This window comes from Asparagus officinalis, chromosome 3 (genome assembly GCF_001876935.1).
Source record: "Asparagus officinalis chromosome 3, Aspof.V1, whole genome shotgun sequence".
In the NCBI taxonomy this organism is placed as follows: Eukaryota; Viridiplantae; Streptophyta; class Magnoliopsida; order Asparagales; family Asparagaceae; genus Asparagus; species Asparagus officinalis.
Genome location: NC_033796.1, coordinates 24,392,688 through 24,413,290, shown reverse-complemented (window position 1 = coordinate 24,413,290; position 20,603 = coordinate 24,392,688). Strand labels below are relative to the sequence as shown.

Sequence of the window (20,603 nt, the reverse complement as noted above, 5' to 3'; positions counted from 1 at the left end):
CAGGATAAGACTATGGGAGTTCAGCAGCTAGATCCCGTTCAAGTAGATGAAGCACCTCAGCAGCTGCAGGAAGAGTGGGAATACACTATTGCTAGAGATCGGTCTAGACGAGATATCCAACCACCTCGAAGATATGAAGACACGGTAGCTTATGCATTGTCAGTTGATAATTTTGTGCCCTTCAGCCATTTAGGAGCTACTTCAGGTGATGACTTCGCTAATATTTACGGTCGTCGTGCAGACAATTCAGTCGATTTGTTGAGGATGTCTCTTTCAGTTAGTAAGTTCAAGCCGAGTTTAGACTTGATCGATACATGCCGCACTTAGATGTCCTGCAGGGCTATTGGAGAATGTGGAGTAAGTTAGCTTATTTGGAGTGAGGAATTTTCTACGCATTTGAGTCAATGTGGAGATTTGTTATAGGTTGTCTCAAATACTCAAATCCATATTGCTTTGGAGTTCCTTTTTTCGCTTGGTTTGTTTTGATCAAGAGTTCAACTTACATTAGACTTTGCACAACTAATCATATTAGAGGTTTATTCCTACTTGGACTCTTGTTGGGTTTTAGGACATGTGAACTTTTATTCATATTAGAACTTTTATTGCTTAGACAGCAAGGAGCTGAGATCTTCAATGCTATATAAGAACAGTCTTTCAAGCCAATTAGATACATTAATCTTCAGAGCACCAATCAAGAAGAGAGAGTTCTTTTGTGAAGCCTATTTGATATTCTTCTCTTTTGATCCTTTAGTTGAGAGTTGTATTAGGCTTTTGGGGTGTTATTTGGGATTGAGAGATTAAGAGATTGAGAGATTCCACTTTGCATTCCTCACAATTAGTAAAGTTTTTCTTCTCATTCGCCCGTGGACGTAGACTACAAGCCAAACCATGTATATCTTTGTGTTCGTGTGTTCTTGATTTTTTTTCGTGCTCTTGTGTGATTGATATTAGCTATTATCCTGGGGAATTTGTCATAACATAAATTGAATTGGACCTTTCTTGTAGGTAAAAATGCACTTTTCAGGTTTCCAGAGGTAAAATCAAGATTCAAGAGGAAGTTCTAAATTCCAGCCTCAGAAAATGATAGGATTACATTATTTTTTTTGGCACAAATCCCCACGGGCTGTTACTCTCTTGAGCACCACTTGCAAGAAACGAAGCTAGTCCATCCAATAGAACTTTCAGTACCTTGTCCAAAATTCTGTGTACTGATGATCTTCAAAGTTGCAAGCTGGAATGATGTGGTCTTATCTTATGATGAAGTAGCATCCAATGCACGCATATGCTACCATGTGAAGAGAGAAAAAATTGATAGTTACCTACAGATTCCACTTGCAAAAGAAAGAAAAACCAAGGAAAATGTTTAACAAACTGCGAGTAGAGTATCTCTAGTAAGGATGAGACTGTATCTAGCCACCAACTAAATTCTATGGCGATAATCAACTGGGGGCATAAAGAATGAGTAAATTTTGTCCAGATGCTAAAATCTTGATAAGGTACTGCAATCCCATATATATGAACCAGCCATGAAAGAATCCTTGAGATCTTTTGCTTACAAATTAAATGCGTTCATTTTGTCTGCCGACCGAAGAAATCGCAAAGTCATATTCGACTCTGGAATTATGCGCGAACTTAAGCGCTGATATAATTGAAAAACAAACCAAGTGGCGCCCTTTTTCCCTTCTGTTATTTTGTTTGCTAATGCCGACTCTTTAAATAAAGACATGGACTCGATGGTCAATTTGGACCAGGTTTTAAAAAAGCACCTAAATATGAAGATCTTGAATCTACTGGTTTCTCATGGATTCATTTTATTTCTGTTCATTTTAGCTGTTCAAGTTGCTTGGTTGCATCTAGATTCTCTCTCTTTGTTTGAGTACAGCTAGTTTACATGCCAGAAAGCCTATTTTGTTGCCTAACACCACTTGCATAATATACAGACTCACTTCAACATGGAACCAGAATACAGGCAAAGTTAGGTTGAACAGCTAATACTATATTATCTAATATCTAGGATATCTAGGATTAGCTAGAGCTAAAACTTTATAATAGTCATATATAGTTTCTTATCTGTACAGTCGTTTGATTTCTTGAAGTGAGAGCTGCTAAAGTTCTTCTCTGACCTTCTTAGATTATTAATATAGATTAATGTGGAAGTCAGCATCACCAAAAAGGTTAACAATCACAAAAGATATTTCGTTTTCCTTACAAGGTATCATATGTGTCTCTCTTTCTGTTTAATCTAACCTGTAACGTTTTTCCCCCTGAAACAGTAACATCATCAAAGAAGAGAAAACTTTGCACGCATGCAATTCATAATAACCATGGAGTACAGTCAATTCCAAAGGTTTATTCAAGATTTGAAATTAATAAATAACAAATATTAATAAAGAAGATATGCAATCCTTACAAGAAGATGAAAATTTTCTGCCCAGATTCTGCCCAAAACTCTTAAGCCTGAAGGCAATAATCTAAAAACTGGCTAATTCCAAAATCTCTGTTCATAATATATAAGGTAAAGAAAACAAATAATAATTCTAACTAAATGTTTAACTGCAGTCTTATTCAGTCCCTTGGAAAGAAGAACATACTGTCTAACATCTGGATTTTGACTCATCAACTGACGCTGAAATGACATTCATTAAAGCCTGTGAAAGAAAATACAGTTAATTTCCACATTATTGATAGTGAAAAACTTAGTAAAAGATAATTCATTAAACTTACTTGGATCTTTGGTGATGAGCATTGCAGTCCCTCCAAAATCACAAGTCCCTCCTGCAACTTTAGTCCTCTGCCAATAACTATTGAATGCAAAAGAAGCATGGGCTATCAAAGTATCGGGCTGATAGCATTGCCCATTGGGCTGGATTGCATCGCAATTTGCGCCTGACGCACAAGCATAATTCATTGCCTCCTGAATTATCGGGTCAGGTACGGTGGGCTTCGCAACGCACCACAAGCCCATCCCAGTAGTGCCCGCAACATGTGGCGGAGGAGGAACAGTTGGTGGTGGATAAACTATGGGAGGTAAAAAGATCGGTGGGCCCGGGGAAAATATGGGAGGCCCAGGGTAATATGCTGGTGGGCTTGGCCCAAAGCCTGGTGGGCTTGGCTCTAGGCCCGGTGGGCTTGGCTCGAAGTTTGGTGGGCTAGGCTCTAGGCCTGGTGGGCTCGGAGTGGGAAATTCAGGCGGATTCGGGGTGAAGATTGGAGGAGAAATGTAGGATGATGGAGATGGTGGGGATTGAGATGGTAAATTAGGAGTGAAAATTGGAGGATAAATGTAGGATGATGGAGACGGCGGAGATTGAGATGGTAAATTAGGAGTGAAAATTGGAGGATAAATGTAGGATGATGGAGATGGCGGAGATTGGGACGGTAAATTGGGAGAAGGTAAAGATGATGAAGGCGGTGGAGATCGAATTGGTAGAATTGGGCTTGGTATTGTTGTGGAGGGTGGGAATGGAGTTAGAGGGGGGTAAATGCAATAAGGTGGATTTTGATCTAGAGGAGAGGAAGAAGGGCCCATTACATCTTCATATGGGCGTAAGTAGTAAGGTGAGCCCACATAGTTACTATTTGGGTCTGATGTAGAATAATACGTCACCAAGTGTTGCTTCACTGCCTTCGTTTGTGGACCTTTTGGATGATTCAAAGATTTCCTAGCCTCTGCTGAACAAATTATATCATAATTAGAGAGGCTAGATGAAGTTGTAGCAATTTGAGTTAAGTAAGGAATGAAGCATATACTTACCACAACTAGCAAAGAAACTTGTTGCATAGAAGAAGTAGAATAACATTAAGAGTATCCCCAAGCAATCAAATCTTTGCTCCATGATAGAAGCTAAACTTGAGAAGACTACTTGTGGGTTTGTGAAGTACCTGCAAACAAATGAGTTATTATAAGGAGCAATGTGGGCAGCAATAAAGCTGAGGAGAGCACCTAGCTTTAATGCTCATTCTCATTTTATGCATCTTACTTTTATTTTTTCTCTGCTTTACATGAAGAAAATTGTTAGAAATTGAGCAAAAGTTTGAGCATGGGGATTTGTTTAGAGGTTGTTGAGATTCTCGGTTTGTTACACTCATTGGCTTGTTTTAGGTTTTACATATTGATTTCTTATATTTTAATTTTGGTATATGTGCTTGCTTGATGTAAGAGGGTTTATAAAGAAAGGGTGATTGGGTCGCTTTTTTGTTTTGCTTGCCTCCCACTCAAGGGAATTATTGATAAATTCTAGCCCTAGATGAGAATTTTGGTTGGTGACCCACTTACAGAGTTTGCTTCATCCATTTAAGATATCAGTCTTGTACTTCCTATAAACTTTTGTAGCCCTTTCAGCGTGTTTCAGTTTTACTTCGGCCTTTCATCCGCCCCTTCCTTTTGGTACTTCTCTGTATCTCTTCTCATTTAGCATTGAATTTTGGATATCACGCTTATGGACGCATAATATGAAAACCCTGCGTTTGTTCCAAATTTTAACTTTTGGGCTTGGGCTTCATTATTTGCTTCTTGTTCGTGTACTCGTGTGTTGCCTTCTATATTGGATCCTGTCTCTATTTATGTCGCCTCTGTTATCTGCTGATAAATTGGGCTTTCTTTGAGGCCCAAGCCTTGGTCGATGAGCGGGTCTGGATAAACTTGAGGCTCAGTTCTAGGTTTTACGTAACACAGCGCTATTTACCTATTGAGAAAACAAGATGTACTCTTTATCGAACTAAACAACTCTAGACCACAGAAAGAACTACGATGAAAGCACGTCTTTGTGCTTGCTTATAAAGAAATTGTCAATATGTGAGGAGAGAAAATATTTGTTATCCAGCCAAAGGGCAATCAATCTATGACAAACATCACGTGTATTCAGTGAGGAACCATAGGGATTAACCATGTTAATTATATCTAATGAGTTTGTTTGGATGTCATTGTTTATTCAGTCTTGATCCTATTGATTTTTTCTTCCCAATAACCCAGTCTGTAATTAATCGAATCCAATGCCGTGGGAGTTATATTGAATCCTTCAAACCAATCAGATCACTCGTGGCGGATTTGGCTCTATTGAATTGATGGTGGTTTTTATTATCAGCGTAAAACTCTTATACTGCTTCTATACGAATACATGGAACATTCTATGCGAAGAACATTGTGGCTTTGTTTTTCCATACAAGCTAGTTTTTAAAATTTATAGAGATTACATTTCTCTACTGCTCCTTTCAAAAAGACGTAGTGGGGAAAAACTTTCTAGTTGTGTGAAAGTAACCAATCTACTCATAACTCTCCCAATTGTGAATAATATTTCCCAACTTTTTTCTAGCAACCAAATGTTCCTTTAATATTAAACTTAAAGTTACGGAACATGTAAACTTTCTTTAAAACACTGCAAGATAAATATATTGGAGGTCAGACTGGTGTCATATATAGAAAATCAACATGAACTTGTACGCTAGCATTATTATTGCACGTGCCAATGCACGTGGGACAAAAATTTAAACTTACATATTCTAATTTGTATATAAAAGGGTCACTTTAGTATCCTAAAATATCTTTGTAAGATCTTTTTATAATATATGTTGGTTTGATAGAGCATTTTATTTATGTTATTCAAAAATTGCTATGATATATATTTCAATTAGAGTGATGGTATCATTTTCCTAGATGATGAAGAGTCTGTTTTTTAATAATTTTATATTCATAATATTCTTTTTATTTATTTTAAAGATAAGTATTAGATATAAACATTCGATAATATTTTGCTCGACACATGTTGAAAAGCTAATTGTTTATTTTATTATATTCGGTTTCATCTTTTTTAGGAAAAGAAATTTATTAATTTTATATTATATCAGTTGGACAAAGTTTCTTTTAATAAAATAGATTAGGATGATTTTCTTACAAATTTTTACAGAATACACATTTTTATAGTTTACTACTTTTGTATTTAAAAGATTATAATTTAACCTAATTATCAAAATCTTAATTATAGAAACTTATTAGTAATGAGGTATTCATAATTTCAATTAGTTTTTGTTTATGTGTAACGACATATTGCAAATCATATTCTCTTAAGGGCTCAAACATAAAAAACGCGTGTAAAACTGTAAACATACCTATTAGTAAAATGAGACATGAGCGAATCGGTGCAAATAACTTTCTACGAAGGGTGTAGAAGTTAAAAAGATATGCTTTTTAGCCTTTACCGAAGAGTCTGCAAATAACGGAGTTTACCGATTTATCCCTCAAATCTTCAATAACGTTGCATAGATTGTATAGATAGATAGTATGGAAAGATAGTAACTTTGGTATTTTCCCCAGTAGATTGCATTCCAGTCCTCATTCAGCAGCAACTGATTCAAAATGGACTTCACCCAACTTCATCCCTTATCACATCCCCCGCTCCCATGTCCTCCTCCACTCTCCCCGTACTTCGACTCCTCCATCTCCACGTTCATCTCCATGCTCAACTCCTCCCTCATCCCCGACCACTTCGCCTTCCCTGCCGCCCTCAAATCCTCCGCTGGACTTCGCAACCTCCCCCTCGGCCGCCAGCTCCACGCCTCCCTCACAAAACACGGCTACCACTCAACCCCCATCACCGTCCCCAACACCCTCATCACAATGTATGCCAAGTGCGGTGACATCGATAGCGCGCTCAAAGCGTTCGAGAAAATGCCGCAACGAGACCAGGTTTCCTGGAACTCGCTCATTGCTGCACTGTGCATGTTTGAACGGTGGGGGAGCGCACTTGAAGCATTTCGGGCGATGCAGATGGAGGATGTGGAGCCGAGCTCGTTTACGTTGGTCAGCGTGGTGCTTGCTTGCTCGAATGTTGGGGAGTTTGGTGGAGTGAGACTGGGGAAGCAGGTTCACGGGTATGGGTTACGAGCGGGGTTTTATAGTGATGGGAAGACGTTTACTTATAACGCGTTGATCGCGATGTATGCAAAGTTGAAGAGGGTGGATTATTCGGTTGAGCTTTTCGACCGGTTTGATGGTCGTGATGTTGTTAGTTGGAATACGATGATTAGTTCTTTGGTGCAGAATGAACGAGGTTGGGAGGCGTTGAGGCTGTTGTATGATATGGTGGGTTGCGGGATTAAGCCTGATGGTGTTACTCTTTCAAGTGTGTTGCCTGCTTGCTCTCATGTGGAGATGTTGGAGGCTGGGAGAGAGATTCATGCATATGCAATTAGGAATGACGGGTTGATTGAGAATTCTTTTGTGGCAAGTGCATTGGTTGATATGTACTGTAATTTTGAGCAGGTCACAAAGGGAAGAAGGGTTTTTGAAGGAGTTTCTGAGCCTAGACTTGGATTGTGGAATGCTATGATATCTGGGTACAGTCAAAATGGGATTGACGAAGAGGCTTTGAAGTTGTTTGTTGAAATGGAGCTGCTCGCTGGATTAACTCCTAATGCAACCACATTGTCAAGCGTCCTTCCTGCTTGTGTGCGGTCTGATGCATTTGTTTGTAAAGAATCTATACATGGGTATGTCGTGAAGAGGAGTTTGGAGTGCGATAAGTATGTTCAGAATGCACTTATGGACATGTACTCTAGAGTCGGGAAAATTGAAGTTTCTCGAAGGGTTTTTGATACTATGGAGGCTAGAGATGTTGTTTCTTGGAACACAATAATCACTGGTTATGTGGTTTGTGGGTGTTATAGCGAAGCGTTCAATCTAACAAGTGAGATGCAAGGATTTGACTGTTGCAAACCTAACAATATCACTCTTATGACTCTTCTACCTGCTTGTGCCTCTCTGGCAGCATTAGGGAAGGGGAAGGAGATTCATGGTTATGCAATTCGTCACCATTTAGAGACAGATATTGCAGTTGGCAGCGCTTTAGTGGACATCTATGCAAAATGTGGCTCTTTAATCCAATCAAGAAGAGTTTTTGAGCGAATGCCTAAACGTAACGTGATAACTTGGAATGTTCTTATCATGGCTTATGGGATGAATGGGCTAGGAATGGAAGCTCTTGCATTACTAAAGGAAATGTTATCAGGAGAAGTGAAGCCTAATGAAGTAACATTTATTGCAGCTTTTGCTGCTTGTAGCCATTCTGGACTGGTCAACGAAGGGCTTGACCTTTTCTACAACATGAAAGAGAAGTACAATTTTGGACCAACTCCTGATCACTATGCTTGTGTAGTTGATTTGCTTGGTAGAGCCGGGCAATTGGATAAAGCATACAATCTTATTGAGTCAATGAACCCTGTTCTTCACCAGGCTGGAGCCTGGAGCAGCTTATTAGGTGCCTGCAGAATTTACCAAAATGTAGAGCTAGGAGAGGTTGCAGCTGACCATCTGTTCAAACTCGAGCCAGATGTTGCTAGCCATTATGTTCTCCTCTCAAACATTTATTCAGCAGCTGGGCTTTGGGAAAAGGCTAATGAAGTGAGAAAGAACATGAAGGAAAGCGGAGTTAGAAAAGAGCCAGGTTGCAGTTGGATTGAAGTTGGTGACAAAGTTCATCAGTTTATGGCTGCAGATTCAGTACATCCTCAGAGCCTGAAGTTACATAGATTTCTTGATAAGTTATGGGAGAGGATGGGGAAAGAAGGATATGTGCCCGACACTTCTTGTGTACTTCACAATGTGGATGAGGATGAGAAGGAGATGCTCCTTTGTGGTCATAGTGAGAAATTGGCTATTGCTTTTGGTATATTGAACACGCCGCCTGGCTCAACTATAAGAGTTGCGAAGAACCTTAGAGTTTGCAATGATTGTCATATGGCGACTAAGTTTATTTCAAAAATTGAAGGGAGGGAGATTATTCTTCGTGATGTGAGAAGGTTCCACCATTTTAAAGATGGGTCTTGTTCTTGTGGTGATTATTGGTGAGAACTAGGCTTTGAACAATCGGCTTTTGCTGGATACAGTCGTGAGGCAGTCAACTCTCATACTACAGAAAGATATAAATAATGTGTACCTAGTAAACATTATACTAGCTTATTTGTGCACAGCAAAAATCCCATTCAAATCATTGGACGGAGAATTCAATTATATGAGTTTCAGTAATCATTCTATATGTCGGTAGTCAATATTTCAATTATACAGAACCTTGTTTGAAGGTGAATGCCTCATCTTTGTGCTATATATATGGAATCTATAGAAAGAGAAAAGCAGGCAGGTTTTCTACCACTTTGTTGATTGCTTCATCAGCTTACTTCTCATACTTTTCATTGTTGTTTTATAATTTAAATCTCATATATTAGCCATCATTTAGCCAGTGCACTGTGAAACTGATGACAGCTCGAGGTTTCCCCCCCTTAGATAACTCAAGGTGTTATCTGTTTTATAAGTTACCTATTTACTTATTGCATGTTGTAATCCTGCCAGGTAAGATTTGTTAAGTCAATCCTGCGAGATAAAATTTTGTTAAGGCTTTATCTTAATTATAAGAAATCATCATGTTTTTAGCCTTTCCACTTTAGAGGATAACAACCAGAGGGTTCCTGTATTATGTGAAAGTGGTTCATAGCATGCCTTAGAAATTATAGTAGTAATACCTTATTGAGATTTGGAGTGCTCCAATATCAGATATTAGACTGCATGAAGTTATGATTGCACTTGAAAGTTACACAAAGGGGAAAATATCAGATTAATCATATAGCGGCTAACCTTGAAGACAAAAAGGAGTTTGAAACTCAAATAGTGTACCTATTCAAATTCAATTTGATTCAAAAAACAGAATCAAATCATTCTTCTCCTGATTTCATGGTAAGAAACCATGCTAAGCAAAAGAGAGGAAATGCAAGGATGGTGATTAACTATAAAAAAGTTAATAAAGCCACCAAATTTGATGGATTCATCATCCCTAATAGCGAATTGCTATTATACAGAATCCAAGATGCCAGATTGTTTAGTAAATTTAATACAAAATCAGGATTCTAGCAAATCAAAATAAAGGATGAAGAAAGCAAAAGGCTAATGGCATTCAGCTGTCCTAATGGAGGACATTATGAATAGAACATTATGCCATTTGGTCTCAAAAATGCTCCTCAAGTATTCCAGAAATGGATGAATAGTATTTTCGGGCATTTACTATTTGTTGTTGTCTACATATACGACATTTTTTGTTCTCAAAAACTAAGGAAGAATACAAAGAACACCTGATAGTGGTAGCATAGCTATTGCTCAATCATGATATTATTTTATCCCTAAAGCAGATAACTCTAATGAAAGAGGATATCGAATTTTTAAGGAAAAAAAATAAAAGTGGTCATGTTGAATTACAAGACCATATTATTATCAAGATCAAAGAGTTCAAAGACGACCTTAACTCTAAAAGATCTACAAAGCTGTTTGGGTTTATTAGATTATGGGAAAATGTATATACCCAATCTCTCTAAAAATATTTCTTCACTTCAGAATAAACTTAATGAAGAACAAAAGAAATACAAAAGCATAAACAATAAAGGTGTGAGTCGATGGGATATGAAAAAAATTAAAATCACACTCAATGATGAACAATTACAAGAAATTGTCAACATAAAAAAAGAAATAAAGAAATAAAAAATCCTTGATCAACCACAATCTGGAGATACATTGGTCATGCAGACTGATGCTTCAAATACACATTGGGCAGGAACCTTGCTTGCAATTCTGCCAAAACACCCGTGCTTCCAGTGAGTATTAGAGCCTGGTTCAATGACAAAGATAAACCAATTAGATTCCGAAATATGTGCATAGTGCTTTGAAAAATTTAAAGGACCAGAGAAAAATTACGCTACATATGATAATGAATTTTTAGCTATAAAGATACTATTAATTCCTTAAAACTATATTTATTATTATCCGAGTTTATTATTGAAATGGATAATCAAGCTGTTGCACATTTTCTCAAAAGGAAAATCATTTTTTTAATTGAGAAGAATGTGCACCGAATTAGATGGTCCGTGGAATTAGAGAACTATATTTATACTATTCGATATATTCCTAGATACACTAATATTGGTGCTGATTTCCTCTCCAGGCATGGCTAGCTCATCATCAGGAAAACAATCAGCGATAAAGGCCAAGACACCTATCACACCCCCCCCCCCCTCAAAATGCGGTAAAGAAAAAGGCGCGTTAAACATCAAAGAGACCCTTAACAAAAAGGAAGCAATTGATAGTGGCTTTGTTCCTATTAAAGGCAAGGCAAAGCGAGGGCAGAAGAAAAAACTTCTCAAAACAAGAAGCCTAATGCTCCCTAGGGACATGGAAAAAAGCCTCTTCAGTTTAAAGATATAGTAGTAGAAAACTAGTATAATATCAGTTTACCCAAAGAAGACTACACACCAATAAACAATCTCTAGAAGAAACTCTAAGAATTGAGAGTTTTCGCTCCAGACACTAATGCATGTTTATCAGCATTAGAAAAAACCATTAAGGAAAAGAATCGAAAGATTCAAGACCTTGAAAAAAGATACCACAGATGCAGAGACATCATAAAATATTTTATGAGTCAATCAATCTTGACTATGTCAACGGCACTGAAGACTTAGAACGAGCAAATGCAAGACTTTTTGGGCTCAATCTTAAGGGATGTGAGAACGATCCTAGAGGAAATTAAGATCAAAAACATACCAGTAACAAAATTTGTTATTTTTGTCGAACTAGTCAACTATTCCAAGTTTGATATTTTTAAATATCAGACACAATGAAAATTAAAATACATGTTTGACAGCTACCAGAGGAACCTGATTGATGATCAGACAATAGTCTCATTCTTCAAAAAACCGAAGAGGGATAAACTTGTTGTTCAAATCGGCCTCACAGATTATATTGAATCAATATGACCGCCCCCGGTACTAGCTAGCTTTGAGCTCATGCCCTTACACAAGGAACATATTAAAATGGCCTAGTACACAAACTATACCTGGATAAAACTATACCTGAAGAATGTAAGCCCTTCTGAAATTTGCACTCAGACACTTGAGGAAATAAGCAAATTTCAAAGAATTTTTGAGTTTACCATATAATCAATATGGGAAGAATATAATTTGTTTAATCCTATCCTTCTTAACAAAATCTGGAGGATAGACCCTTTAACAAGGAAACCTCAATTCTGGCATTTTCCATTCAATGAAAAAGAATATGATTTGGAAGAGGAAAAAGAAATGGCAGCAATTGAGTTCTTTGAAGCATTGCATTATAATAACGGGAAAAATGATAATCAAAGATCATGCTATTCTCTCTCTCTCTCTCTCTCTCTCTCTCTCTCTCTCTCTCTCTCTCATTTGGTCTTCAAAGAAAAATAATTGCAAGAAGAATTTGAAGAGACCATAGTCTTAGGACCAGTCGCCCGTTGCGCAAAGGAGCAATATAAATTAATGATGAGCGCAAGAGGAAGTACTTCTATAGAGAACTGTTTTTTTATCATTTGAGAGATGAAAAAAATCAAAGGTTTTGTAACTCTAGCTCTAACCCATGTTTCAATTGGGTAGTTTAATGTGTTAAATAGGATTAAATGTGATAGGAGTTATAGAATACAAAGGGACTTTGAAAACCCTAAGTAAATCAATCCCTCATAGCTTCATGCACACACACAAAAGAAAAAAGAAAAAGGAAAAAACAAAAATGAAGTGAGATCAGAGAGAGGAAGAAGAAGGCATGAATAGAGTTCATAGAGATTGAGTTTTCTTCTTTTCTTCTCTTAGATTGGTTTTTTCTAGGAACAATACCATTCTTGAAATTGTAGGTGCCCTGTAAGATGTGGGGCTTTTGTAGCTTGTTTATTAATTGTTAAAGTAAGAGAGAGAGAGAGAGAGAGAGGGAGAGAGAGAAAGGGGGGGAGAGAGAGTCTTGGATAAATTTCTCTTGAGTTGAATATTGAGTGCACACATATATTTATACAAGTAGAGGAGGGTGAGGTGTGTTCTCACAACCAATGTGGGAGTAAAACCCACTACAATACACTATTATCAACATGTTGTTTGATCCAATATGAGTTTGAGGGGGGTTGTTGATAATAGTGTATTGTAGTGGGTTTTAGTCTCTCATTGGTTGTGAGAACACACCTCACCCTCCTCTACTTGTATAAATATATATGTACACTCAATATTCAACTCAAGGAAAATTTACTCAAGACTCTCTCTCTCTGAAATTTACCCAAGACTCTCTCTCTTACTTTAACATTAATATATCTTTGGTAGGATTCCTCTTGGTCCTTGAAAGTTATGTAAGATGATTTCGCTGCTTAATTTCGAGGCTTTTTCGTGCCTTATAAGGCCTTATTCTTAGTTGCTTGTTAGTTTCTGGTAGCATTTGATTATGAGTCTACGTAAAGGAATGGGAATATAAGGCTCATATATATATATTGCTTGTTTTGTTCCAACTTTCATATAGTTAACTTATTTATTTATTTATTTAAATCATTTTCTTCACTATTCATACTATCTAGTTTCTTATATTCAAAATCTAGGATGTCTGAGATTTTTCAGGGTCTCTCATCGTGTCATCTAGTTTTGTATTTTGTAATATTTATATATATATATATATATTTGGTAACAATCCTCGCGAATTGAGGCTTGCTGTTGTTTCTTTGATTTTGTATTCTTCGGATATGTCATCCGCATTGGTACTTGTATTCCCGTCTAAATTCGAAGACAATATATATATCTTTCGGTGATTTCACAATCTGTTAACCTGATTACTCTAAAGCCTTGGTTAAGGATCTCGCTGGAGGTGGTGGCCCAGGTTGCCAAATCTTAATCAAACCCATTTGAGTTTAGGTGTAGACAAGTAACAGGTCTAAGGAAGAAGAAAAGGAAATTTATTGTCAGGCCCTAGAAATATGAAAAATTAGTTTTAGTAGAAAATCAAGCATCCTAGACAGAATTTTCCGTCTAGGATAGCTAGATTTTCGTCTAAATTGGTTATCCTAGACGGAATTCCGTCTAGGATGTTGGTCTAGTTTGTTGTTGTCTAGGATGCATTATCCTAGACGGAATTTCCGTCTAGGATAGTATCCTAGACGGAAATGTATCCTAGATGGAATAAAATACCGTCTAGAATAGCTCTAGAAGAAAAAAAACAACAGCCTAGGATTATCCTAGACGGAATTTTCCGTTTAGGTTGTATCCTAGACGGAAATTCCTTCCTAAACGGAAAATTCTGTCTAGGATACTACAATATTTTTTTTTGCAGAACCTACTTCGCACGACATATAATATCACATGTACACAATATAGCACAACACCAAATCATATTCATATTCAAATATTCAACACAACCTAATTATATTCCATAATTAAACTTAATTATATTCAAATAATACATTCACCAAAATACTAGAGCGATACATAAATTGTTGACATAGATCCAAAATACTTTGAAGCTTGTCCAATTGTGTGCTTACTTTCTCAATCTGCTTCTCCATTTCTGCCATCTAGAATAAGCAATGTATTGAACATGTAAGAAGAATATCAAAGACAATAATAAGACAAACAAGTTTACAAGTAATCTCTTTGTTACTTATCTCCCATTATTCCAATATCACTTGAAAAATAACTAACCTTTGTAATTGTATCCAACAAAGTTAGTATTGCCAATTAAAACCTACTAATACGCACATGTGATTATCATAAGATTTTTTCTCATTGTCCTATTTGTTACTTGTGGTATTTGTTAGTATTGCGAAGAGAGAGTAGTGCATAGTATTGGGCGTAGAGTCACGCCCTCACTCCACGGAAGTGATATAACCTGAGAGAAAGCCCTGATTTTTATTTTCACAAAAGCTCAAACCAATCTCTATATTCCCGTTTCACAAAGAAAACAAGAATAGAAAGTGAAATACCTCAACAAAGTGAGATATACACTCTTCCTCTCATCAGTTCTAGGATTGAATTGTCGAGAAAACCTACAAACAATAACCAACACTCAGAAAACAATAAAGACACGAGATTTACGTGGTTCGGCAAACTTGCCTATGTCCACGGGAGGGGTGAGGGGAAATTTTACTATGAGGAGAACACCGACGACTTGTATAATCCACAAGTTTGTCTCAAAAGAAGATGATTTGATTTTTACCCAAATTTTTTACATCTCTCTTGTAAAATCCCTCTAAAACTCTCTCATCAAAATCTCTCTTTTCTAGCCACCAAAAAACCCTTGTTTTCTTCTCTATAGCTAAAATAAAACCCTCTGCCATTTTTTTCATGCTAAAAACCCTAGCCGACATCAGATTTTATAAGAGAGCCTGGACCAAGTGGGCCGCACTCGCACCTGGGCCAAACCGCGCTTGCAGCTCCGCGCTCGTAGGTGTGACTCCCACGTTCACACATAGTAAATTTCTTTATAAAACCAAGTAATATAAATATACCACCATCTAATGGTTCACAATAAATCCTTTGAAGAATGCATAGGTTGGCATATGAATAAGTTAGCACGAATTTACCTTCAGGCGTCTAGATAGTTCATTCTCGTGTAGTAGATTTGCCTTCATTTTCTCAAGGAGAAGCTTTGTCAAGAAGAAATGACCTGTAACAAAATAAATCAAACCGTCTAATGTCAGTCATATACATCTAACTCAGAAATAAACAGTCCAAATTCAACAAGATTAACAAAAAAAAGAGAGTAATGTAAAATATTGAGATGATTTGTAGCAAACTGCATCTCAATACCATCTTCTGATAGCTGATAAGGGCAGAATATAACTCCAGCATTATTTCTAAACAACAAAACAGAATAATATATAAATTTAGTCAAAATAAATTAACAAGTATTAATAACATCACAAAAAAGCTCCTCTAAGTACAAATACTCTGGCAGTCTTTGCACCAATTCCACTGGCACATCCTACATTTTTTCCTCATCAAGATCATTCATTGAAATTTGAAACTTTGTGTTATAGTAAGCGCAGAACATAGACATGAATCAAGATCAAACACATTGATAATAAGGGGAATCTGAGCATCGGGGCAGACCAGACCAAAATATCAAGATCAAATGTCGTTGTAGCTAAAGTAAGGGTAGGGGTTGACGACGAAGGGGTTTTTTGTTTGCTGGTGGAACTAAGCATCGGGATGAAGATCGCCTTGTTGTAGCTGCGGCGGAAGCGGTCGGAGGAGGGGAGCTCGGAGGCGGAGAGGATGTCGAGGGAGTGGGGGTGGATACACGGATCTGAGGGTGGCCGGCGGAGGAGAGGGCGGACTTGATGGAGCGCATGGCAGGGATGATCGAGGTGGGCGATGAGGTTCCTGTCGGTGGTGGCTATGATTTCGTTGCCGACGAGGAGGAGGGTTATGTTCGTGGTAGGGAGGAAGGGGAGCACATTGGACTGGATCTAGGAGGCGACACCAGAGGAGGTGGCGAGGGAGGGGATAGCGCCGTTGGGGGCGGTGATGGCGACAGAGATCCCGGTGCCGACGAAGGCGCGGATGAAGTCAGGGTTGCAGTCAAAGAGCTTGACGTGGTTGATGAAGGTGCCAGACTTGAGGAAGGTGGTGCCCTTAATTTAGGGGGTACTATTGGGGAAGGGATTGGTTCTTCTCCAATGGTTCCCCTTAAAACCCCCATATCCCTTAATTAATTATATTTAGTTTTTTAATTTTATGAATTAAGATTTAATTAAATATGTAGTTTATTTATAAATGAATAAATAATTAAATATTAATAACTAAAAATAATTAATTAATTAATTAATCTAAATTAAGAAATTACTTTATATAATCATTAAATTAATTAATTAAATTAAAATTTAACAAATAATTAATTTAGATAATAATTAATTTATATAAATCGTGTTAAAAGTTAAATATTATTTTAAATTTAAATTCATATTATTTTAATATTAATTTTATTTAACAATAATATCTCAACGGTCATATTTCAACGGTCATATTCTAACGGTCATATTTCAACGGTCATATTTTAACGGTCGTATTTCAACGGTCGTTTTTTAATTAAATGTGGTCACTCCTTCTATAAATAGCACTACCAGTGTCCTTCATTTTCACTAAATTCAAATTCATTCAATTTTTTTAACTCAATCTTCAATATTATTTATGGCTAGTAATTTGTTACGTGCCTTGCTACAAGAGGAAGAGGATGACGACGATGATGATTACGCGACCTTATTAGCAATCGCATCTTTGGAAGAACACCACTCCAGCGAAGGTCAAAGTTCTCGTCGTCGTGGTTCCATTCCAGGGCACGCTGTAATTCAACGCAATAGAGCTGAAGGTCACGAGAGGCTTTTTCATGATTATTTTAGTGAATCTCCTGTGTATCCAGCAAAACTATTTCGAAGGAGGTTTCGTATGCATCGCCCACTATTTTTGCGTATTTTATCCGCAGTGGAAACACATGATTCCTACTTTGTCCAGAAACGGGATGCTGCTGGGAAAATTGGTTTATCCTCACTACAGAAAGTAACTGCTGCTATGAGGATGCTTGCTTATGGAGTATCAGCAGATTCTGTGGATGATTACGTGCGGATTGGAGAAAGCACCGCTATAGAGAGTCTCGGCAGGTTTACCAAAGCAATTGTTGCAATTTTCGGTGATGAGTATCTAAGGTCACCAACTGACGAGGACACTGCAAGATTGCTTGCAATTGGCAAACAACGGGGATTTCCTGGGATGTTAGGAAGCATTGACTGCATGCATTGGAGATGGAAGAATTGTCCGGCTGCGTATCATGGTATGTATACTGGTCACAACCACACTCCTACAATAATTTTAGAAGCTGTTGCTTCCTATGATCTTTGGATTTGGCATGCTTATTTTGGTTTACCGGGAGCTCTTAATGACATTAATGTGTTAGAACGGTCTTCCGTTTTTTCTCAACTTGCTGAAGGGCATGGTCCGACTGTTAATTATACAGTCAATGGTCATGAATACACGATGGGATACTACCTTGCTGATGGTATATATCCGTCATGGGCAACATTTGTTAAAACAATTTCTTTACCACAAGGAAATAAAAGAAAACATTTTGCTACACTTCAAGAGTCGGCAAGAAAGGATGTAGAGCGAGCATTCGGGGTACTCCAATCACGCTTTGCAATTGTGCGTGGACCAGCTCGCTCTTGGGATGAGAAAATATTGAAAAATATTATGCAAGCATGCATAATAATGCATAACATGATTGTTGAAGATGAAAGAAATGATGATTATATCGACTTTACGTACGATGCTACTGAGAAGGCTCCAACTATATCAGTGTCTCACGAACGTACAATAGATTTGTGTGAATTTATTCAGAATCATCATCGCATTAGAGACAGACAAACTCATTCTCAATTGCAATTGGATCTTGTCGAACATTTATGGGAACGAAATGGTGGGCTTTAGTAAGGGATTTGTATGCTGATGTAATATTAATGTCATTTAATTTAGTGTTGCAAGTAAAGACCTGTTAGTTGATGTAATATTGATGTTATTGAATTTCTATATTAATATGTGATCATATTTGATTTTTGAGAAAAGTTTCCATTTGCATAAATAGAACTTCATAAAATCTTCAAATACGATACATCATCTTCAAGTACGATACAACAAGAGTAAATTGAAATACATAAGAGCACACTAAATATGATACATCATCTTCAAGTACGATACAACAAGAGTAAATTGAAATACATAAGAGCACACTAAATATGATACATCATCTTCAAGTACGATACACCATCTTCCTTCTAATTTGAACTACCACCACCAAATTGCCTTTCAAGAATTTCCATCTTCAACTTATTGTAATACTCTACTTGCAATGGAGGCATGCCATCAGTGTTAATTGCCATAATCCTCTCATCTTGTTTCATAGCTTTCAATCGCATTTTTTCCTTTTTGATATTTTGAGCTTCTTGAGCGACCTGTAGTCTAGCTTGCTCTATCTTTATGCGCTCTTGCTCCTGAACATAAATTTGACCAAATAATTCTGCTCTCTTTATTTCTTTTTCTTTCCGATCCTGCTTCATTTCATCAATAAACAACATCACTGGTGTAATTTCAGAAGCCACATGCTTGTCTTTACCTTGTTTCAACCTTTCTTTTGCAGCCTTTCTTCCTATGGGCCTTGACGAACCCTCAGTAGGACATTCGTCTTCTCTACAATTTATTGAATCTGGAGTTGCATGAGAAGATGTAGCAGGACTTGAATTTTTTGACCTCTTAGATTTTTTCATTGAAAATTGGCCAAGCCACTTTGGATGGAACCTTAACTCATTCCAACAATGTAAAAATTGAAAACTTGCTCCTTGCATGCTTTGAAACATTTGCATCGCTTCCATAATCTAATTAAAAAATAAAATAAATTTACTAACATGTAAAAAGTAAAACAATTAATAAATTATATAAATCTAATCAGTTTAAATAATTTGAAGCCACAATTAGTACCTTGTCATTCTCTGTCACGCCACTTTGATTTCTTGCTTCAATTTGATTAAAACACCCACAAAATTTACTAACTGCAATTTGAATAGCGGACCAACGGTGCTCTAACCCTTTTTGATCACGATCGCTACTGAATGTTTTGTTTTCATGATAGTAAGTTGCTACTCGGTGCCAAAATGTGGAATATTTTTGCAATGTCCCTTGCACTGGATCAATGCTAGTGTTGATCCATGCAGATACAAGCAAGGTGTCTTCTTCGATCCGATATTTTGATTTTCGCATCGACTTCTTTTGCAATGGTACATCTTTTACCGTATTTTCTTCGGGTATGTCCGGCTGAAATGATTGCTCTTCATATTGATCTTCCCATGGATAATGACTAGTCATCAAACTGACATAATATGGATTATTATTTTCTGCCATCTACATCAGTATAAATCTTACATGAGTATGATTTAATTAAAATTCTCAAATTGTTAAAAATATAAGAAACATGAAGTGCAATTATAATTAAACAAAAAATATAACCTACCTTAAATTGTAGTATATATGATGAAATAGAGGTAGAAATAATGAAAGAGTGAAGTGTGAAAGTGAACATCAGGGTAGTGCCTTATTTATAGGGTAAAAATTAATTAGATAGTTTTAAAAAAATTTAGCTATTCTAGCTAAAAAACAAAAAAAAAGCCTATACTAGAAAAATAGCCTAGACTAGGAAAAAAGCCTATACAAGAAAACACCCTATACTGTAAAGACAAAACCTATAATTAAAAAAGCCTATACTAGAAAAACAACCTACACTAGAAAAAAGCATATACTAGAAACACACCCTATACCACAAAAACAACCTATAATTAAAAAAATCCTATACTAGAAGAACAGCCTATATTAGAAAAAAAAACCTATACTAGAAAAACACTTTGTACTAGAAAAAACAACCTATAATTAATAAAAAATATTAATAAAAAATTATAAGAGGTACATTTTAAAAAATATTAATCAAATTAAATTAACTATACATTAATTTAATTATATTATTTTAAATTAACTATATATTAACTAAATTTAATAACACATAAATTAACACTAAAAAAATAAAATATTATTATAAAATTATAAGGGGAAGGTTAAGGGACTTTAACCTTCCCCTTAATCTAGGGAGAAAGTTTAGGGACTTGGGGTGTAGGGGGAACTTTTCCGGTCCATTGGAGACCATGTCCCTTAAAAACCCCTTAATTTAGCTAAGGGGCCGGATTTTTCCGGCCCCTTGGAGATGCTCT

The 20,603-nt window shown here is 36.7% G+C and overlaps 3 protein-coding genes and 1 long non-coding RNA gene across 8 annotated transcripts; 2 read left to right on the top strand and 2 right to left on the bottom strand.

Annotated features, from left to right (window-relative positions):
• LOC109833446 (extensin) lies at positions 1,080-4,086 on the bottom strand. 5 transcript variants are annotated; one of them, XM_020401115.1, is made up of 4 exons: positions 3,755-4,086; positions 2,725-3,672; positions 2,592-2,648; positions 1,080-1,331 (listed from the first exon to the last, which is right to left on the bottom strand). In XM_020401115.1, the coding sequence occupies exons 1-3, from the start codon at positions 3,834-3,836 to the stop codon at positions 2,617-2,619; spliced, it is 1,062 nt and encodes a 353-aa protein (XP_020256704.1). In that variant the 5' UTR covers positions 3,837-4,086; the 3' UTR covers positions 1,080-1,331; positions 2,592-2,616. The 5 variants fall into 5 exon arrangements, 4 of the variants coding, with proteins under 4 accessions (XP_020256704.1, XP_020256703.1, XP_020256702.1 ...); XR_002245211.1 differs by having other exon boundaries at positions 1,081-1,285; positions 2,411-2,648; positions 3,755-4,085; XM_020401114.1 differs by having other exon boundaries at positions 1,081-1,285.
• Positions 6,272-9,126, top strand: LOC109833444 (pentatricopeptide repeat-containing protein At3g57430, chloroplastic). The gene has a single exon (XM_020401112.1). The coding sequence runs from the start codon at positions 6,353-6,355 to the stop codon at positions 8,840-8,842; it is 2,490 nt and encodes an 829-aa protein (XP_020256701.1). The 5' UTR covers positions 6,272-6,352; the 3' UTR covers positions 8,843-9,126.
• On the bottom strand, positions 14,210-16,179 carry LOC109833443. Its single transcript, XR_002245210.1, has 2 exons — positions 15,384-16,179; positions 14,210-14,375 (listed from the first exon to the last, which is right to left on the bottom strand). It is a non-coding gene; the product is annotated as an uncharacterized LOC109833443 (long non-coding RNA).
• LOC109834801 (putative nuclease HARBI1) lies at positions 16,993-18,282 on the top strand. The gene has a single exon (XM_020402815.1). The coding sequence runs from the start codon at positions 16,993-16,995 to the stop codon at positions 18,280-18,282; it is 1,290 nt and encodes a 429-aa protein (XP_020258404.1).

Coding starts and splice junctions, on each gene's coding strand:
- LOC109833446 (XM_020401115.1), bottom strand. CDS start 3,836: ATGGAGCAAAGATTTGATTGCTTGGGGATACTCTTAATGTTATTCTAC. Junction 3,673..3,754: donor AAGTTTCTTTGCTAGTTGTG/GTAAGTATATGC, acceptor TAATTTGTTCAG/CAGAGGCTAGGAAATCTTTG. Junction 2,649..2,724: donor GCTCATCACCAAAGATCCAA/GTAAGTTTAATG, acceptor TTTCTTTCACAG/GCTTTAATGAATGTCATTTC.
- LOC109833444 (XM_020401112.1), top strand. CDS start 6,353: ATGGACTTCACCCAACTTCATCCCTTATCACATCCCCCGCTCCCATGT.
- LOC109834801 (XM_020402815.1), top strand. CDS start 16,993: ATGGCTAGTAATTTGTTACGTGCCTTGCTACAAGAGGAAGAGGATGAC.